The sequence below is a fragment of the Astyanax mexicanus genome, chromosome 11 (genome assembly GCF_023375975.1).
Source record: "Astyanax mexicanus isolate ESR-SI-001 chromosome 11, AstMex3_surface, whole genome shotgun sequence".
In the NCBI taxonomy this organism is placed as follows: Eukaryota; Metazoa; Chordata; class Actinopteri; order Characiformes; family Acestrorhamphidae; genus Astyanax; species Astyanax mexicanus.
In genome coordinates this window covers 19,421,809-19,443,459 of record NC_064418.1, presented here as the reverse complement: position 1 = coordinate 19,443,459, position 21,651 = coordinate 19,421,809, and the positions used below count along the sequence as shown (strand labels likewise).

Genomic DNA, 21,651 nt, shown 5'->3' with positions numbered 1-21,651 from the left:
TCTTCAAGACTATCTCTGTTTCATTGGATAACAATTTTATTTGCTGGTTTCCGTAATTCCAAAATGTGGTTTATGCACAACCAAATCAATATTTTTTAAAATTTTGGTATCCAATTTCTCCAAAATTATACAGTAATATTACTTGTTACTTTTGTCATTAATAGTATGCAATGTGTTCTTCAAGACTGTCTTGGTGTTATTGGATAACAATTAGATTTTCTTGTTTTATAGGACTTTGAAATATGTTTTTTGCAAAAGTTTGGTATCCAATTACTCCAAAATTATACAGTAAAATCACTTGATATGCATGATATTAATAGTATGGAATGTCTCAAAGATTTCATGGTCTGATTTGATAACAATTAGATTTTTTTTTTGTTTTATAGCACTCAATCTCTTTTATGCAAAACCGAATGGACCTTTTTTGGGATCCATTTACTCCGAAATTATACAATAATATCACTTAAAACATATATCTGGGATACATGAGAATGAGATCTTTAAGAATTTAGTGCTGTGATATTAACGATTTGATTTGCTTATTTAATACCACTCCAAACATTTTACACTGAACTTTACACTGTTCTACAGATAAGCAGTAGTATTATTTGTTGATTAGACCTCGTTAATTCATGTTTATTTAGCTGTAAAACTAGTTTCTGTTCCATTTTCAGTCTCTGCACGAGAAGCGCGAGTCTCTGCTCCTTCGGGTGCGCTGTGCACACGGCTACGGTTTAAACGCGCACTCTAGTTTTCGGTGAAGAAAGCGCGTCCGAGCAAGTGCAGATGGCGTGACCGCGGTAAGGTGTTCTGTGGTATCTGACACCAAGGTCCAAGCCTTGTTGATCGACACAAAGGGGTGGGGGCAACGTAATAATAGAAAGGTGGTTTTAATGTTATGTCTGATTCGTGTCACTGGTTCATGTTGCCAGCTGGTGTCAGATCTGTGAATCGGGTCAGTAGCTTGACCACTGGAGGCGACACCAGTTCAGGCTGTAGAAATGTGGGAGCCCAGTTTAGAGCACTGATGTAACCCTGTTCCCTCCTGACTGCGGGGTCCAGCAGTCTGAGACCAGCCTGATATCACTTCTCGTTAAAGCACCAGCTTACAATTATGTCACACACTTGCATATAGTATGTGGCTGTGACAAACAACAAAAAGACCAATGTATAATAATTTTAACTGGTTTTACTTTATCATAGTAAAAGGAAGTAAGACAACAAGCCATTCTGAATTAAAGACAAAATTGCATTTCTTTAAACATAGGGAATGATACAAAATTCAAGCACTGCAAATTGTCAAAGTAAAAACATCAACTTTTTCTATTTTGTACATTATTTTTCAGTCAACTGTAATAAACTTGCAATAAAATAACCTCAAATAACCTCACCAAAATATAACATTTCCCTTTTTTTCAGTATACAACATTCAATGCATTGTACTTACACTTAAAATTATTAGATATATTTAAAACTAGTGCATAAGCTGCCTAGTAGGGCTGCATGATACATTGTTTTAATATCGTCTTCTAAATGTAGTCAAAATTAAATCCTACGTCATGCTACTTTTTTTTCTGCAAAAGGACAATTCTGAATGACATTAATGTCATTATTATTACTCTTGATATATAAAAGTTTTATTAACATTGACATGTCAGATCACACATTTCTGGAGAATTCTGTATCGCAACAACTAAATGCGATCCGATCTTACAATCTGCCATGCAATCAAGTTAAACACAAAATAAGATACTGGTTAAATGATTTCAGAACATAAAATAACTTTTCCCTTTGAAAGAAACAAAAAAAAAACTTTGACTGTATACAAGCATAGGCAGAGGAAAACTCCTCAAAGGAGAAGACACCACAAGTGTAGTGCCCCTGCTGGCTGGCTGTGGCTGGTGTCTAATTCCACCATTTTTTTTCATCAAGTTTGTTGTTGATGTAAAAGAGCCAAAATGATCTCATTAGTTGTTATCCAGTATGCTAATATTAGTGTAGTTAGATGCTTTATATTTTATCTTCATTAATCACTGGTGCATGCTGGCTCATCGATTAACAGAGCTTCCGGTACTGAAATTTGCTGTAATCTGATAGATATTAATTAATTAATCCTCTTTTTTCTTTAGGCCGAACGGTAAACTCAATGATGGCAGTCTAAGGAGGCGAGTCTGGCCCTACCACTACTCTCTACTGCACTGATTGAAACTGGTTGCAAATTGGTGACATGCAAAACATGGCAAACAATTCTGGCTTCATTTTTACAAAACAGAAGGGAACGGAACCACAGTGTCCATGCTTATATACAATCGTTAGTATTAATCAATGAACTGTGACGATGGAGTAAAAGTGCTTGCTAAAATTGTCCAGAATAGCCAGGAGCAGATGTCTTACTGCAGGTGATGAAACAAAAAAAAAACTTTGACTGTATACAAGCATAGGCAGAGGAAAACTCCTCAAAGGAGAAGACACCACAAGTGTAGTGCCCCTGCTGGCTGGCTGTGGCTGGTGTCTAATTCCACCATTTTTTTTCATCAAGTTTGTTGTTGATGTAAAAGAGCCAAAATGATCTCATTAGTTGTTATCCAGTATGCTAATATTAGTGTAGTTAGATGCATTATATTTTATCTTCATTAATCACTGGTGCATGCTGGCTCATCGATTAACAGAGCTTCCGGTACTGAAATTTGCTGTAATCTGATAGATATTAATTAATTAATCCTCTTTTTTCTTTAGGCCGAACGGTAAACTCAATGATGGCAGTCTAAGGAGGCGAGTCTGGCCCTACCACTACTCTCTACTGCACTGATTGAAACTGGTTGCAAATTGGTGACATGCAAAACATGGCAAACAATTCTGGCTTCATTTTTACAAAACAGAAGGGAACGGAACCACAGTGTCCATGCTTATATACAATCGTTAGTATTAATCAATGAACTGTGACGATGGAGTAAAAGTGCTTGCTAAAATTGTCCAGAATAGCCAGGAGCAGATGTCTTACTGCAGGTGATGAAACTTAAGTAGCTCTGTACAGTAATTCTTCTGAAAATGAAAGAGAACATTTCAGCTTTTTGAGAGGCATCAGGCCTCAGCTTAAGAACCGTTATACATTCAGTTGTGTCAGAACTAACAGACAAAGAATGAATGAATCAGGGCAGCATATACAAGAATGCATTTAGAGAAATATACCCATCTAATACATACATTTAAGCTGAGCTTGTCCATGTATCAATATATCTTTCAGATATAAGCGTAGAAAATTCCAAAAAAAAAAAAATATATATATATATAGTTCCTGAAAAAAAAAATTCCCAGTGATGTGAATAATGATTATAAAGAAAACTTATTCCATCCAGAGCTTTGGTCTAAATAGCTTCTCTTTTGTAGGCAGGCTGTCCCAAGCAGGAGAAGCTGTATCTTATTGGCAAAATACCTTATATTAGATAATTTTTACTGGAACAAAAATCAGAAACCACATAATCAGGTCCATTTTAGTGTATTTGACAACTCAACCTTGTTAAGTCTGTGATTATTTGGATTTGCAGTTTGAATGGTTTAAATATAAAAACTGGTGGAATATAAGCTTGCACACAATACTTTTTACGCACATTAGCCTCGTAGCTCCAGAGCAAAACTCCCATATTGTAGGTAAATCCTACCACAAATAAAAACACTAAATGAAAATGCAAATACTGTTGTGCGCTTCTTTTTTCAAACATAACAAAATGGAAAAATAAGTGAAAACACTTCATTTGCAATTAAAATTTTCACTTAAGCATGGGTCATATGCGAGAAATTAATTTTCATTTTATTTAAGTTGCCATTTCATTTTCATTAGCATATGGGTATTTCAAAGTCAAATCTAAAATGAAAAAGCTAATTGGGAAAAGAGAAATAAAAGCTTCACTTTGGCTTTACCTTTTCTTGATTAACAGCATAATACATTTTAAAACTAAAAGCAAAAGGCAATGGTAGCGTTTTTCTTTATTTTTTCTTGCAATGGGCTGCATGTCTGACAGAATTAAAATGGAAAAATCCTTAGCAAATTGAGTTGTGATTCAGTTTTTGGCTTGGACAGCACTTTTAAGTGTCAAAATAAAAAGGATGATTGGCGCTATCTGCTGATGATACATTTTTTTTTGACATTTAAAGAACTGTCCAAGCCAAAAACTGAATTACAAACTCTCATGCAGTCCATTAAGAAAAGAAAGGCCAAAGTAAAGTTTAGATTTTTCTTTTTCACAATGTCAGATTTTTGACTGTGAAATACCCATGGCAATAAAAAGAAATAGCAAATAAATTTAATTTAGTTTTTAATTTATTCATAATATTTTTACACATTTGAAAAAAGAAAGCACAAAACACTATTTGCATTTTCATATTAGTATTTTCATTTCATTTTTATTTTTGGCAGAATTTACCTCCCATAATCCTAGGCTCACCAAACATATCATTGGTCTACATGTGCTTTTACTTTAAGACTTGAAGAAAACAGTGCTGAGTGACAATCAAAACTCCTTTATGACTCGGAAGTGATTGTCGATGGATGCTGGCTCGTTTTCGAAGTGCAGCCTGTGTGTGACGCAGGCACCAAGCTCCTCCAGCGCCTTGATGAAGCGGCGGTGCTCCCGCCCCACCCAAGCCCTCATGGGGTCTCGCACCTCGTAGGGTGTGACATGGGCGTGCACGGTCACTCCGCAGGTTGCCAGCTCTCCCAGAGCTCGTTTATCAGTCACCCATGTCTCGCTGCCTCCAGGGTGCCCCCCGTCCAGCCAGTACATGTCTGATATGCTGCTGAGAAATGGCTGCAGCTCCAGGTCAGTCTTAGCGCCCGCCAGTTCATACACCATCTGATTGAGCACCACACAACCCTTGCTGAAGCCTACCAATGTCAATGCGAAGCCGTGAGGGAGGAATGCAGCACCTCCAAGGGGGGGTAAGGGGTTTGGGAGGCCCGCCCGCTCCATACCGTGGCCCAGAAGACCTCTAAGGTGGCGCAGTGCTCCGTAGTCTGGAGAGTGCTCTGGAGCGCCGAACAGATTACTTTCCACAAAGTTCTGGTAGCAGCTGAACTTGTGCAAGTACATGCGGGATGCACGGATCACCCAAATGTGACACCCGGGAAAGCGTGCACCAAGCATAACAGCCACCCGCTCCAGACTCCAGCACTGCCAGGGGGCGGCATCGGGCTGGAGTGCCATTTCCTGTTGGAAGTTCTGAAGGACAGGAAAACGATTGAAAATAAACAAAAAAAACAAAGAGAGAGGTCACTTTTCCACCCTTCTTATGGGCCTAGCCCAATCCCCTTTATATGGACCAAACTACTGTATATTTTCTTCACAGGTGTGCCAACCCATACACTTAGGTAAAAGTAATTCAGCTTAAAATCAGCTGGATTACAGGCCTTGTGAAAATATGGTTGACATTAAGCTTTGTGCAATTAAGTAACACAATTTTTTAGGAATTGCCTCACCCCACCACCAGAATAAGCTGTGGTCCCTACAGGTTATACATGGGATAAGTCATCCCCTACATTCTTATATACAGTGGTATGAAAAATTTTGGGCACTCCTGATAATTTTCACGATTTTCCTTTATAAATCATTGGTTGTTCGGACCGGCAATTTCAGTTAAATATATCATAAGGGCCATTCCACCGAATGAGTGCCATTTGCTTGCTATAACTCCTCCAAATTAAACTTATTTTTTTATCTTTTTTACCCAACTCTGAACCTAATAACATATATTTATATTCAAAACATGTACTGGTCAAACTGGTAAATTTTTTACAAGATTTCTAAACCGAGGTAAGGCCACTAATTTCTTTGATTTTCTCTCAAGAAAGTAAAAAATTGACTGCATGTTCAAATAATTGATATTTAAGACAAAAAATCATTTCAGTTAATGGCCCTCATTCCTATTATTGGATCTTACTCCTGCTACAGGCTGCTTCCTTTTACTTTTTATGTTTTGAGTATCAGCAACTAAAGTAACAGGAATTCGTTTTTATAGAAAAATAGCTAAATGGCGGCTATGCTAATAGCGTGAGGACACTGAGCACATTCTAGTGATTTTCTCAAATTGTGCATTTTAAAAAGAAACAAATAATATCTAATAATAATATCTAATAATAATTTAGGTAACATTAATGTGTGTTGGGATTGACCTCTTCAGTCATAGTTTTAATAAGATCAGATATATACAGAAATGAGGGAACTTAATTTTGGTCTTCAGAAGAACCAACTGATGCAATAAGGTCGAGCTGAAATCAGGGCCGTTCCTGTTTTATAGGCGTTCCTGTATCAGGAATGCCCCCCTTGTTCTAAAAAAAAAAAAAAAAAAAAACATTCTCATTGGTTTTAGTCAAAACGTTTTTCCTCTGTTTATTTGACCAATTTTTCACCTATACTTGTGTATGTTTGTATGCTTTTACTGTGTCTGATTTAATTAATCTGTCTCTTGTGATGGTTTTTGTGTTCTGCAGCCCCAATAACACATTGACAACAAGAAATAATATTACCTGCTTAATTTCAAAGGATAAAACTTGTACCCATTTCTTCAACAATATTTTTTTATTACTAAATTCATACCAGCACAAAACAAAATGTAGGCAACAAGTTATTTTCTTTTAAGAAGCAATATCAAAACGTGCTTCCTAAAAGCACTGTGCATGCGCTGAACTACACTTTTAAATTATTTCTCATTTTTTTATGCATTAAACAACCTGGACTCGCTGTCATTACACAAAAGAGAAATGATAATTCATATTAATATAAAAAAACACAAAGAGCAGTTTCCAATTATCTCTCAATTCCCTGATACAGTGATTTAGACTATCTAAAAAATAGCACATAGCACATATTAGGAACTTGCTCTATATTAATATATATCATGCAATTAGGTGGATATAGAAGACACTATGTTTAATAATAAAATGTATGTAAAACATTTTTTGTCTGCACATTTATACATTATTTCTTGGGGATAGTAATGGCACCCATTTGGTGGAATGGCCCATATAATTGATGAACACAGTGATACAAAGTTTACAGAAAATGTGCAATAATTATTTAAACAAAATTAGACAGTGCATATATTTCGGCACTAATACCTTTAGCACTAAATATTGGAATACAAAATGTATTTGGTAAGATCATTGACCCTTGACCTACATACACAGGTGAATCCAATTATAAGAAAGGGCTACGGTGGCCAATTGCAAGTTTTTCTCCTCTCTGCATTTTCTCTGAAAAGTGGCAACATGGTATGGAGCTAAATTAGTGCCAAAACTACGCAAATAAAGAAAACGTATTCTGTAAATATGATACTACTTGCAAACAAACACAACACGTTTTACAAATACAAAACTCGACTATCTAACACACACGGTGTGTTTTACAAACACAAAACCTGATGGTTGTAAATATATACGTAAACTTCAAACAAATACACAGCTGTTTTCTAATACATTGCTCTTTACAAACAAATATAACACATTTTACAAATGCAAAAAGCAATAAACAACAAGTAGAACATGATTTTCAAACATTACCGTGTCATGATTCACGAACACGCACAGCCCATTTGTAAATCACGTGACTTTTGGCACACTTTTAGCAGTCGCAAACTCGTGTTGAGATTTTCTCACAAATACACCCCAACTCTACAAATGCATCGCTCCAGAACAGCAGGTGGCGCTGAGGGACACTTCACAAGCTGTGGCTGCACAGCAAAGCACGCCCCGCTTCCAGCGCTCCCCATTACACTGATTAATGTGTTTAACTCTACCATTTTATACCCGATTTATACACGGTTTGGTTTGTTACAGACAGCAGAGATGTAATTATGATATAGGACGCTGTTACACATTACAAATATGAGCTTTCATGCTGAAATACTTTATATTATGCTCTTTAACAAAGAAAGAAAAAAATATTAATTGGTGTTTAAATTAATTAGATAGATAGAATCTAATCTACAATTCTTTGCATTATAGCTTTGCATATTTTTTGTTATTTCAGCCATTTCTCATTTTCTGCAATAATGCTTTTAATGACAATATGCTGAAATACTCTGTATTATGATCTATCTATCTATCTATCTATCTATCTATCTATCTATCTATCTATCTATCTATCTATCTATATATATATATATATATATATAATATTAAACTCCAATTAATATTATAAAGAGCATAATATACAGTATTTCAGCATGAAAGCTCATATTTGTAATGTGTAACAGCATCCTATATCATAATTACATCTCTGCTAAATGGTAGAGTTAAACACATTAATCAGTGTAATGGGGAGCGCTGGAAGCGGGGCGTGCTTTGCTGTGCAGCCACAGCTTGTGAAGTGTCCCTCAGCGCCACCTGCTGTTCTGGAGTGATGCATTTGTAAGTTAGAGTTGGGGTGTATTTGTGAGAAAATCTCAACACGAGTTTGCGACTGCTAAAAGTGTGCCAAAAGTCACGTGATTTACAAAAGGGCTGTGCGTGTTCATGAATCATGACACGGTAATGTTTGAAAATCATGTTCTACTTGTTGTTTATTGCTTTTTGCATTTGTAAAACGTGTTATATTTGTTTGTAAAGAGCAATGTATTAGAAAACAGCTGTGTATTTGTTTGAAGTTTACATATATATTTACAACCATCAGGTTTTGTGTTTGTAAAACACACCGTGTGTGTTAGATAGTCGAGTTTTGTATTTGTAAAACGTGTTGTGTTTGTTTGCAAGTAGTATCATATTTACAGAATACGTTTTCTTTATTTGCGTAGTTTTGGCACTAATTTAGCTCCATAACATGGGAAATACAACTCTCAAATGACCAGCTTTAAGCTAAAAGCAGAAGCCTCCTGATCTCCAGCCCAAACCTTCTATCCCCTCCCTACCCTAGACTGTCAAAATCCTGAAGAAGAACAAAAATTACTGGATTTTTTCCCCATAATGACCCTGTGAACATAACATGTTATATAATTGAATGAACGGTGAAATATCTAAATAGTAAATAGTTCTTTTTGTTCTTCTTCAGGATTTTGACAGTCTAGGGTATTGGGTATTAGCTGTGAGTCATTTTTGTGAGACGTCTTAAGACTGAAGAGTTAATGGTCGAAAAGTGCTATTTCGCCATTAATTATATTACATTATGTGTTCACAGGGTCATTGTGGAAAAAATCCACAGTAATATTTGTCCTTCTTCAGGATTTTTATAGTCTAGGGTTTTGGGTATAAGGTGTGAGTCATTTTTGTGAGACGATTTTGTCAAGACTGAAGAGATAATGTTCTTGGAATTAGGCGAAAAGTGCTATTTCACCATTAATTAATAATATTTATAAATTAATATTATATTACGTGCTGTATTTACAGCGTCATTGTGGAACAAAATCCACAGTAAGGTTTGTCCTTCCGGATTTTGACAGTCTTATGTATTGTGTATTAGGTGTGATAGTTTTCGAGACAACTTAAGACTGAAGAGATAATGGCCTGGGAATTAGGCCAAAATGAGAGCAATAACGCTTTAATCCAAATCATTTAACTTTATTTACATTATATTCCATTCAGAGTTGTCCCTCGCATTGTGTTTTCAACTTTATTCAAAGCGTTTGCACAGCGCTTTGCTTACATGCTGTTTTTACTGTTAAAATGCGCCATCTACAGGCGGACGCATGTATGTTCAGCCAGCATTTAAGGTGGAACGGAAATCGGAATAAGACACCGGCGAATAAGAAGCTAACTTTAGCGTCGTAATTTCTTTGTTATCCTGTTGGAAGCATTGGCTAAAAGCGCTGCATTTTGAGAATGTTGGGGGCGGGGAACGGAGGTGGACTATTCAACAAAGTTCCTACTCGTTATCATGTTTCACTTCACCTCACCTCCATTTCACACCGGATTTCTTTTTTAACCGGGTCGGTGAGCTTGCTATCTAACCGTTAGCTCGCTGTCCGACTGAACACAAACAAGTACTGAGGCAGGTTCCTCTGGCCAAGCAGCAAAGATGCTGCCGGCTCCCGCTCCGTTTTCAGCGTGTCGGGGCAGCTCGCTACACCCACCTGAATGTCACCGGGAAAAAACACCACATGGCCGGTTTCACTCCGCGGCCCTTCGGGGCTCAGCAGCAGCAGGTCATTGAGGCGGTGCTGCTCGGATCCAGGGACTGAGGTTAACCGCAGAAGCCGCCGCGGAGCAGGAGCAGGAGCAGGAGCAGGAGCAGGAGGGGGGGCGGGGAGATCCAGGCTGCCCGGCGGCTCCGGCCCACCTCCCGTGGCGATGCTTGACATGTGAGCCGCGGCAAAGAGCGACAGGCCGGTAGCTAGCGTTACCGAGCGGCGGCTGATCATGGGCGGTTATGCGGGATTATGGGGCGAATGGAAAGCGCTCCGGCTGTGCGGCCACGGATACCGGACGCACATCCCGCCTAACGACGGTTTATTAAAACAGCGAATTAAACACTTCTGATCGAACTGACGAGTTATAATTCAGGATTGATGCAGCATTTCAGATACCCCAATAACAGAGCGCACGATGTGCGTGCGGCGTGTTTCCCTCCTTTAATCTACGTTGAGAGATTAAAAATATGTCGGCGTAGTGCAGGGAGTCGATTCCACGAGGAGTCGACTCATCGATTGTAAGAACCTCTATTACTTCCTAATAAAGAGTCGTCAATAGAGTAAATCACTAGAGAAAAATACCCAGTTTAGGAGTTATTCCAGGTTTATTAGACAACCAGAGTCCAAAATGTTATAAACATTTTAAACATGCTCTGTCTGAACACCAGCACCAGCTCCTTAACCAATCAGCAAAACCCATTTACTGTAGAAAATGGAACTAAACAGATACGCTTTCTTTGCTTTTTAGCAAAATAGTTATTCTACTTTCTAAATTAAGTTTTGGCTGTTTAGCTCCCTTTGTCCACATTTAGTGAGGACTGAAACATTATATTTTTATATGTACTGTTTGTATTAATATATACTTACATTAAGTGTGTTATTCTTGTGTAAGATCGAATCAAGGAGGATTTGGAGTTGACTCCGGGGTCTGGAATCGAACAACTTCGTTTTGAGAGCCCCTCCCCCGCATGTGGAAGATCCATTCGAGTGCGCACGCGCGGACGCTGGGCTCTGGCTGCTGTATCGCTGAGTGATAAGGCATGTGGATGGGTGGCGGCGTTGCAGTTTGCGGCCAGATTTGTAGGAGTATTTGTAAATTGGTAGAAAACTTTAGAGTCTGAAAGATTGAACTGAACCATATGTAAGTTTCTGTGACTACACCCACGATGCCGTGTTTACAACACATGTAAGCCTCGAACCTGCAGAAGTTATACTTAGTTTAACACTAAATCGTATTAAACAACATACTTGTTCATATTTCATTTTGCTTTATACATTTTCGTGTCGTTTTGTCTAGCTGTTTAAAGGTGTAGGCTGACAAACTAATGCTGTTCATACACTGCACGACTTTGAAAATCACTATTCACAAGACTGCAACTAGATTCTCCTGAGATTATTTCCAATCATGCTTCTGGTGGAGTTTACTTATACAATGACTTTAAATACTTTGTTTGAAATACTGTACATATTAAAGTGAGAACCATATACCTGTTAACTGCAAAATGTGTTCTTTTTTTAATTGTTTGTGAACAGTCACGTAAAATATATTCTTGCAGCTTCCTCTAGCTCTACTATTGGCTGTTGACATTGTTCTTGTCACTATTTGCACGGCCCAAGTCTCAGGACTTTATTAAATATTTATATTAAACCCGACTGACTAAAACTTTCAGTCGTAACCACCTTACACTAAACGATCGAGATGACGTGACCGCAACTCGACTGCAGCTCAACTCTAGCAAGACTTGTGATTTTATCCTGAAATTTGTCTTCGACAGAGAAATCGTTTGAAAATCATTAGGTGTAAGGTCGGCATAAAGCAAATAAATCCTGTGACCTGAATTTTACAGAAGACAAATGTATTTATATAGCACCTTCATAACCAGTGGTAATTCTGAGTACTTTAGAAAAACAGGAGTAAACATAAAACATTAAAACACAGTAAAGCAAAAACGCATTTAAAAATGATTATACATAATGCCATCATTAAAAAGCAGTATATAGTACATTTAAAAGAAATTAACACAACAAATATGGCAGTTAGTGTGATTGTGTGAATATAGTGGCAGCCATTAATGTTGATCTAAAACTTATGTGTTTAGTTTTGTTTCTGCTTCAGAGTTTGGTTGTTGTTTGTTTACTGTGGTGCTTTAAGGTAGCGGAAATATCTTCACTAGATGAGGATATAAGGTTCCTACACTAGAATTTATAGATTTAATAGATTTAACAATCCAGCCTCGAGCAGGTTTGCCTTGCTTCTTTATGTGTGTTTTAGGGAGGCAGACAACAGACACCAGTTATGTTGCAAGCAGTTTAGCTCTTTACTCCAGGTCTCATAACATGACATGACAGCTGTTTGTGCAGTTCACTGTTGTATTTACTGCTGTTTATGTCCTAAAGGATAGTTTCTGCTTCATCATCTAAAGGACAATCTACCTGAGAGGGAGACAGTGGACCTCTATATATTTGTGGGGCCCTACGCAGCGTTCATATAGAGGGTGTAGGACAGTCCGGCTCTGAGTGTAGTAAACTGCTGACTCTATATGGCATCACAATGAACACTGGGTTTATTATTTAGCTAGTTGACGTCTTATATCTTGTGGAGTTCAGCAAATTGTCAGCTAGCACACCAATTTGAGATTTGGGGGTTTGTATACCAAACAGTGGTGCATATACCACCCCTGGCCTATGTAATGTTGGTTTAAATGTCATTTCGTTTACAATTAATATAGTTTGCTTTGTTATAGATTTAGGCATGGCCTCTAATCTAGGACGTCATCTGGTCGCCTGCCTACTGAACATCTCTGAGGCCCGGCAGAAGAGTTTAGTGGAAAGTGTGGCTCAAGCAGCAATTACTGACAAACATGGTAAGGTTTGTTTATGCCATACAGCATATTTCAATAAGGGAAATATTTGTAACTAATAATTGTGGAGATTGTAACTGTAACATTCTTAATCAATCAGGAAGAAGACGAAAGGGCACAACAGTTCTTAATATCTTCAGTGACTACAACTACAATCGCTCTGTCATCACAATTGTGGCCAGCATTACCCTCATCAGTAAGTTTTCTGGATGCAGGTTCTTTTTATAACTGCTGATATACTGCTTTACTGTATATTGATGTTTAAAATAGTCAAAATATTATGACCACCTGCTTGTTTCTGCGCCCATTGTCCATCTTATCAGCTCCACTGATCATGTAGATTACAGACTGTAGTCTTTCTCTGCATACTTTATTATTGTCCTCCTTTCACCCTGTTCTATAATGCTAACTCGCTAACTGCATAGAACGAGACAAGTTTTTTGTGTCCTAAATGCACGCGTGTATCATGGTCCAGGTTCTGACAAGAAAAAAGGCACAAAAATGATATTGCTTCAACAGCCTAAAAATTTATTTATTAAATGTGTGTTTGTATTGCATATGTATGTGATAACTAATAATAATAAGTATTTAATAGCTAATTTAGCTAGCAAGCTAGATATTTATCAACCAGCCCAACAGAAACACCAACAATCTCTGACACTTTCGTACAGGCATCACATTTCTTCAAACTGTCCCTGTATATATGCAAAAATGCATTATATAAAATGGGAAATCAAATTTATTTGTATAGCGCTTTTTACAACTGGTGTTGGCACAAAGCAGCTTTACAGAAACATGATCACAGGACAAAGAATCAGGCAACACTTTAAACATAGAAAATACAGAACCACCAGTGAGCACGGAGGCAAGGAGAAACTCCCTCAGAGCTGCAGGAGGAGGAAGAAACCTTGGGAGGACACTTTGTCGCTTCCTGCTTTGCACGTGTTGCGGCGACAAATCGTGCCATTGCTATTGTGAAATGAATGCTCACCTCTCATTGCTGCTTTTCAGTGTGAACTCAGGGTTAGGACCCCACAGGAAAGACCATCACAGAGCAGCTATTAATATTTGGGTGGTGGGTCATTATTCTCAGCACTGCAATGACACTGATTGGTGTGATATGGTAAACATACCTACTAGTACCATGGTGCGGTACCTGGACCCTTCAGAGGCTCCACAGGTAATCCATCTGCTGCAGGATCGCACATCAACACGTGCCACTGCCAGAATGTTTCCCAGCAACAGTGTGAAGGAGATTCCAGGAAACAATCAGTTACTCTAGCACAGCGTTTCTCAACCTTTTTTCTATGATGGCACCCTTTGAAAGTATGCAAAATTGGAACCTTTGCAATTACCTTCGATGCTTGTGGACCTAGCATTTTCTCGACAATTGCTGTGCATGCTGGCAATATGACTGTCTCGGTAGTCGTGTGTGGCTTTTCATTTTTTAGTAGCCTTAGCTACTATCACAGCCACAAGATAGCTAGCCTATCTTGTGGCATAATGGATCCCCGGTGAAGACGAAGCCTTACGACAAGTACCTGTCCTCATGCAGTCTTTTCTTGGTCTTGCTGCTGGCCTCTGCTACACTCACTGCTGAACTACCACTGGATGTAGATGTTGATGGCTCAGATTCAGAGTTGATTCTGCAGCCTTTCTTTTTAAAAAAAACGTTCCAAGCTAGCTTGAGCACTTCACACACTTCATGAGAGTGGCCTGAGGGCCTGACGTCCTGTAGTGGACCCTGTGTAGTAGAGCTTGATTAGCATTTGTCATGGAACACTAGGCCTGGCAGATCCGTCATTGGCACCTTGTGCACTTCACAGAGGAGGGCAGTTTTACACTGAGCCTTAAGTCTGAAGACGCCATGGAAAAATATTCTGCATGTTTTTTCCTATTTAGATATGATGTGTATATTTGTGTAAATAATAATTTAATATTTTGCATTTGTACTGTTTTAGAAGAGGCAGTTTTCTGCGCATGCGAGAAAGCATTCTCTCTGATTGATATGGACCAGCATGTTGGTGTTCACCCCTGTATGGGAGCCGTGGACCTTGTACCCTTTTACCCTCTGGGAGAGGAGGTGGATTTGGAGGATTGTGGGAAAGAGGCACAAGGTAAGATATTTGTGCCAGAACCTTCAAATTATGACTTTATGTGTATTTGAGGTTCAGCATGTACCTTTAGTCCTGTCTGCCATCTTTCCTGCTCAGGTTTGGCCACTGCTCTGACCGAGCGAGTTCTGGGCACCAGTGCATTTTTCTTTGGCTGGGCAGATGTACCACTGCGTCGAGGTCTTGCTCAGAGGAGAAAGGAGATGGGCTGGTTCCAGAAGATTCCAAACATGGCAGCCAGCCAGCCAGATATTGGACCTCAACCTACGAGACAATATGGGCTAACAGGTGGGCGGTGAAACCCTTTTTCTTTATTGCCTTATTTTTTTTTATTTTGTACATTGTAGTTTCATTTTAAATATATGAACTATTAAGGGACACATATATGGAATTATGTAGTAAAAAAAAAAAAAAAACAGTTTTGTGTCAATAATCTCCTGACCTAAACCCCACTGGGATGAGCTGGAGCACAGCGTGAAGAGAAAGCAGCAACAATTGTTCAGCCCTCATAAAGACACTGAGAAAATACCTTTGAATGTGCTTCAAAGGTAAATGTATATATTCTGGATGGTTTAACACTTTTTGTTTACAAAATATTCCACACATTTTCCTGTTAAGCTTTAATGTCTTCAATATTACATTTACAATGTAAAAATTCTTAAATAGAAAGAAAACACATTGACTGAGAAGAGGTCTAGCTCTGCTGCTGGATGGTTGCAGTATGATGAGATTGTTGAGACATAATGGAATGGGAGGAGTTTCTAGAAGGTTCTCTATCTAAATATTTTTTTTCATCTCCAGTTTAATTCTAACAGTTAGTGTTCTCTGTACTAATATTATGACATTTTACTTTCTTAAATAAATCAGTTTATAAAACTGCTGATCATCAGAAAGGTGTAGCTGAAGTGAATAAAGTTATTGCCTTGGCTGGAACAGATCGTCTTCATTACATAGAGTAGCTAAGCTGCAGTCGAGCAGTTGGGCAGATAGCTAGTTAATTATACTATTATTATTGATAATGTTTATTACAATTATTTTTATCACATTACATTTATCGGACGCTTTTATCCAAAGTAACTTACAAATAATGATGCAAAGAGGACATAGAAGTTCAAGACAAAAACATTTTTGACATTGCCTAAAAGAGGCCAGGGAAGTTGTGGGATAGTGGTCGAGCTGTCTAAAGCGCCAAAGACCTGGTCTAAAGACCAGGCACGCTGCTGCATTCTGGACCATCTGTAGTGGTTTTGCTACACAGGCTGGGAGGCACGTTAACTTTGCATTGCAGTAGTAGTCGAGGCGTGAGATGACTACAGCTTGTACCAATTGCTGGGTGGCATGTTTGATTTGTCTGATGCTGTAAAGCACAAAGCGGCAGCGTCAAGCAACTTCGGAAACATGGTGTTTAAAGGAGAGCTGATGATCAACCACATCACCAGGGTTCCCAGCAACCTTTTTCGGGGAGAGTGAGTCAGTGGTTATGGTGAAGTTGTTTTGGATGGATTGTTTTGCTGGTAGCACCAGAAGTTTTGAAAGTGTTTAGTTGTAGGTGTTGTTTCTGAGCCTTCGTCCACTCAACAGCTGTGAGAACAGGGAGTGGCTTGGCCGGGAGGGGTCCTTTGTGATTGTTCTAGATTTCCTCAGGCACCATTAATGTCTAAACCATCGGCAACAAAAGTGAGTACACCTCTAAGAGACTACACCCTTAAATGTCCAAATTGAGCAGTGCATGTAATTTTTCCTTCAAAATGCCATGTGACTTGTTAGTGTTACTAGGTCTCAGGTGTGCATAGGTAGCAGGTGTGTTCAATTTTGTAGTACAGCTCTCACACACTCCCATACTGGTCTCCCCAACATGGCACCTCATAGCAAAGAACTCTGAAGATCTCAAAAGACGAACTGTTGCGCTACATGAAGATGGCCCAGGCTACAAGAAAATTGAAAGAAGACCCTGAAACTGAGCTGCAGCACAGTGGTCAAGATCATCCAGCATTTTAAAAAGAGCAGGGTTCACTCACAACTGAACTTGCGTTGGTCGTCCAAAGAAGCTGAGTGCATGTGCTCATCAGCATCACATCCAAATGCTGTCTTTAAATTAGCCTGCATGGGTGTCACCCCAGAAGAAAGCCTCTTCTGAAGTCTGTACACAAGAAAATCCACAGTTTGCTGAAGACATGTCAACAAAGGACATGGGTTACTAGAACCATGTCCTATAGTCTGATGAGACCAAGATTAATTTGTTTGGTTCAGATGGTCTCAAAGGTCTCAATCAGGTGAGAAGTACAAAGATAAGTGAGGGGTGTACTCACTTTTGTGATACACGGTATGTGTTCTTCTTGTCCAGGTGGGAGAGGGCAGTATGCAGGGTCAGGGCGTCATCAGTGGATCTGTTCCGCCTGTATGCAAACTGTAGTGGGTCCAGGGTGGCAGGCAGTGAGGAACCGATGATATTCCTAACCAGCCTCTCAAAGCATTTGCTTATGATGGAGGTTAGGGCAACAGGTCGCCAGTCATTCAGACAGGTAGTGCAGGCTGTCTTTGGAACTGGTACAATGGTGGCCAGTTTGAAGCAAGCTGGCACAATCGAGAGAGAAAGTGAGGTGTTATAATTGTCTGCGTAGACTCCTGCTAATTACATATAGCAGGCTTTAAGCACTCTTCTGGTAATGCTGACCTGATTATAGACTGTTTGAACTTGTTTGAAGCAGTCCGGAATAAACCAGTGGTTTAGGAGGCATTGATTGTGTGTGTGAGCTGGGATGGTTGCAGGTGCATTGGTTTGTAGTAGGTCTGTAGGAATTGAATCAAGTGGACATGTAGTAGAATGGCTACATGTCAGGAGAGCTTGTGCCTCATTCTCAGTGAGAGGAGTGAACGAGGAGAAGGCGGTGCCTTTGGTCAAGGGATATCAAGGAGCAGAGCATGTAGTAGGATTGCTTCATGTTGCATCAGTAAATGGCCTCCACTTTCCCAGTAAAAAATGTGTTTTAGATGTAAGGTAGGTAGCCAGAAGAAGAGATGGAGTGTCCATTAGTGTTTTAAATGTAGAAAACAGTTTCCAGGAGTCTGTGAAAGAGCTAATATTGTTGTGATAGAATTCAGCTTTAGCAGTAGGCAGGTCAAAATAGAAGCCTGGAGCAGTTGGTAGTTCTTTAGGTCTGCATGATGTAGTTTTGGAGTGTAGTTTCGTGAGGGTATAATTTTTTTAGCAATGGCTGTGGTTTGTTTGAGTGTATGACTCTAGATGTTAAAGGACAAAGGTTGTTCAAACAGGAGCTTAACTTGGAGCAGAGTGACTGAGTGACATTATTAACATGTGGTGTTTATTGTGCTGTTGTTTTAATTAACAGACATTCTTTGTCAGTAATTCTGATGTTAGTATAAAATAGTGTAATCTAATTTTAGCATATGCATACATGCTGGACTACAAATAACATTTAAAATGATCACTGGTGCATGCTGACACTCTGGCAGCAGCTCGGGGGTGAAGCTCATTACTATAATTTGAAGGAAAGGTAAATGCTTAGGTAATAAAATGCCCTCTCTCTCTCTCTTCTCTCTTCTCTCTCGGTAGGGATTGGTGCCAGTCCGTATGTAATGAACTGTAATGTAACCATTAATACCCCGGATCTTGCCGTGGGCCGGGGTGTGGCTGCAGCGATCCGAGAGTCCAGTCCAGGTGGTATTCCGGGTGTACAGGTTATGGCTCTGCCGCACAAAGGTACTGTGGAAATAGCCTGTAATGTAGAAAGTGTTCAAATGGGTTCTCTATCCAGTCCAGCTGTTGGTATAGAACCGTGGCCAGCGTTCAGTATTGGGGATCGGACCTTATTTCACGCTCCAGCCTCGCTGATCACTGCCCGTGTTACAGATCTGGCCAGTCGCAGTGGAGTGACTACTAAGGGAACAGCATTAGTGGGGTTCACTCCACTGGAGTGCAGGACACTGGCTCAAAGAGCACTGGATCATGACATTGGAGAATTCTGGAAGATTATGCACAGTTTACAAATGTAACTGCAAGGGTAACAAATATTAAAGTCTATTACAGGCCATAATTAACACTTAATTAACTTTTATCTAAAAGTATAGAAAATATCACCTTGCTTACTTTGTGGAAATATATTAAATCATAACCCTTGTACCATGATACACTATCATATTGGCAAGTTCTTGCCAATACACAGCCCTAGTCAACTCTATTTTAGTAAATCTTATATAATTAGTTTTTCATTTACTAATATTACTTTTCTTTTTGTTTATTTGTTTGTGCTGTCTTGTATATACATTTGTCTAACCATTTTGTTTTGTTGTGACATTATGCCTATTACAATAATGATGTTATTGAGTTACTGTAAGAGTAATTCTACAGTATGTGGACATAACTTCAATACTTGTCACATACCTTTATATCACCCAGTGTGTTTATTAGGCAAGCTGAGCCCATTAACATGAATAAACTGATATATCGATTGTTTATAAATGTGCTTTATTTATAATAATAATAATACATCAATAAAATGTTTGTATTTTAATTCCAGTGTCTAAATGACTTTTAGGTTCATTGCCTCAGCGTACACATTCTTTTATAGCTTAAAATATAAATTAAATTGTGCAAGGTGTTTTAACATTTAAGACGGTTGTTTGTAGAAGTATTGCAATTTTAGCCTAAAATTAGTTCTAAAAATTTTTTTTATCAAATCAAATGTAGCGTCTTTTACAACTAATGTTGTCACAAAGCAGCTTTACAGAAACATGATCACAGGACAAAGAATCAGGCTAAATATTAAACATGAAAATACAGAATACAGAACCCCCAGTGATTGCCCCTGGTCAAACGGCTTTTACTTAATTTTAAAAAGCCATTATACATCCACATAGGTTTTATATATCCAGGAGTATAGCAGCACCACTAATGGCAGTTCATATAAGCTTGGATGTAATCTGTAGTGGAGAGTAAGATGAATGATGAGCAGCTGATCTGTGGTGGGTGATCAGTCTGGCCGGACAGGGGACATGAGAGCACTGTGTTGCTAATGACTCCGGCTGATCTGAGTAAAACAGCCAAAATAAAGGCAGAGAGCTAAAAAGGTAACATAGACATGAAGGCTTCCTATAACACCGGCATCCACCCACTCCACCGTCCACAAACCTGAGTGACCGTGTGCAGTGGGAGAACAACAGCACCAGCATCCCAGTTTACCACAATTCCCTCTGTCCATGAACCCCTGGATCTGCAGCCTTATCTAAAGGGAAAAACATTAATTACCAAAAGCTAAACTAAACAAGTAAGTTTTCAGTCTAGACTTAAAGATTGAGACTGTGTCTGAGTCCCGAACATATTCGGGGAGATTAATCCAGAGTTGAGGCGCTTTATAAGAGAAAGCTCTTCCTCCTGCAGAGCTCCTCTGAATTTTAGGAACTACTAATAAACCAGCACCCTGAGATCTAAGTAATCGTGGTGGTTCATAATAGGAGATGAGGTCTCATAAATACTCAGGAGCGAGCCCGTGTAGGGCTTTATACGTTAACAGGAGAATTTTATAGTCTATGCGGAATTAGATTGGAAGCCAGTGCAGTGCTGACAGGACTGGACTAATATGCTCAAATTTTCTAGTTTTAGTAAGGACCCTGGCTGCAGCATTTTGAACTAGCTGAAGTTTATTTAAGTTACTCCCCGAACATCCAGAGAGTAGCGCATTACAATAATCTAGCCTTGAGGTAATAAAGGCATGTACTATTTTTTTTCTGAGTCATGCAGGGATAAGGCATTTCTTAGCTTGGCAATATTACGGAGGTGTAGAAAAGCTGTTTTTAGATATGTGTTTATCGAATGCTAGATCTGAATATGTGATAAGATTTTTAGCTGCTGAACCAGGGGTGATGGATAAGTCGGCCAGATTTAGGATTAAGTCTGATAATTTATTTCTAGCAGCTTTGGGGCCTAATAGGAGAACTTCTGTTCTATCACTATTTAATAGGAGGACGTTGTGCGACATCCATAATTTCACATCTTTTACACAATCCTCAATTTTCTTTATTCTCACTCTGTCATCAGGTCTGGCTGATATGAAGAGCTGTGTGTCATCTGCATAACAATGAAAATTTATGTCATGTTTTCTAATAACTTTACCCAGTGGGATCATATATAATGTAAATAATAACGGCCCTAATATAGAGCCTTGTGGAATTCCATATCTTACCTTAATATAACTGGAAGACATATAATTTATCCTCACAAACTGATAACGATCGGTTAAGTATGATTTAAACCATGATAAGTCAGTTCCAGTTACACTGACCATGTTCTCTAATCTTTCTAGAAGGATAGTATGATCTATTATATCAAAGGCTGCGCTCAGATCGAGAAGTACGAGTAAGGAAACACAGCCTTGGTCGGCGGCTATAAGTAGATCGTTTGTTATTCTAACTAAAGCTGTCTCAGTGCTATGATAAGGCCTAAATCCAGATTGAAATTTTTCATAGATCTGGTTTCTTTGCAGGTAAGAGCAAAGTTGTTGGGCTACAGCTTTTTCTAAAATCTTATAAACGGCACGTTTGAAATA

The 21,651-nt window shown here is 38.8% G+C and overlaps 2 protein-coding genes across 5 annotated transcripts; one reads left to right on the top strand and one right to left on the bottom strand.

Moving 5' to 3' along the window:
* Window positions 1-1,173: 1,173 nt before the first annotated feature.
* c11h2orf69 (chromosome 11 C2orf69 homolog) lies at window positions 1,174-10,344 on the bottom strand. Its single transcript, XM_007238853.4, has 3 exons — window positions 10,057-10,344; window positions 2,421-5,216; window positions 1,174-1,812 (listed from the first exon to the last, which is right to left on the bottom strand). The coding sequence occupies exons 1-2, from the start codon at window positions 10,342-10,344 to the stop codon at window positions 4,509-4,511; spliced, it is 996 nt and encodes a 331-aa protein (XP_007238915.2). The 3' UTR covers window positions 1,174-1,812; window positions 2,421-4,508.
* Window positions 10,195-19,620, top strand: ftcdnl1 (formiminotransferase cyclodeaminase N-terminal like 1). Of its 4 annotated transcripts, none has more exons than XM_022663422.2 (7): window positions 10,541-10,631; window positions 11,006-11,151; window positions 12,858-12,977; window positions 13,075-13,170; window positions 14,936-15,091; window positions 15,188-15,376; window positions 18,663-19,620. In XM_022663422.2, the coding sequence occupies exons 3-7, from the start codon at window positions 12,866-12,868 to the stop codon at window positions 19,100-19,102; spliced, it is 993 nt and encodes a 330-aa protein (XP_022519143.2). In that variant the 5' UTR covers window positions 10,541-10,631; window positions 11,006-11,151; window positions 12,858-12,865; the 3' UTR covers window positions 19,103-19,620. The 4 variants fall into 4 exon arrangements, with proteins under 4 accessions (XP_049341107.1, XP_022519143.2, XP_049341106.1 ...); XM_049485149.1 differs by having other exon boundaries at window positions 11,006-11,254; XM_022663421.2 differs by having other exon boundaries at window positions 11,006-11,299.
* The last annotated feature ends 2,031 nt before the right edge of the window (window positions 19,621-21,651 follow it).

Coding starts and splice junctions, on each gene's coding strand:
- c11h2orf69 (XM_007238853.4), bottom strand. CDS start 10,344: ATGATCAGCCGCCGCTCGGTAACGCTAGCTACCGGCCTGTCGCTCTTT. Junction 5,217..10,056: donor TTTTTCCCGGTGACATTCAG/GTGGGTGTAGCG, acceptor CCTGTCCTTCAG/AACTTCCAACAGGAAATGGC.
- ftcdnl1 (XM_049485150.1), top strand. CDS start 12,866: ATGGCCTCTAATCTAGGACGTCATCTGGTCGCCTGCCTACTGAACATC. Junction 13,171..14,935: donor GGCCAGCATTACCCTCATCA/GTAAGTTTTCTG, acceptor GTACTGTTTTAG/AAGAGGCAGTTTTCTGCGCA. Junction 15,377..18,662: donor GAGACAATATGGGCTAACAG/GTGGGCGGTGAA, acceptor CTCTCTCGGTAG/GGATTGGTGCCAGTCCGTAT.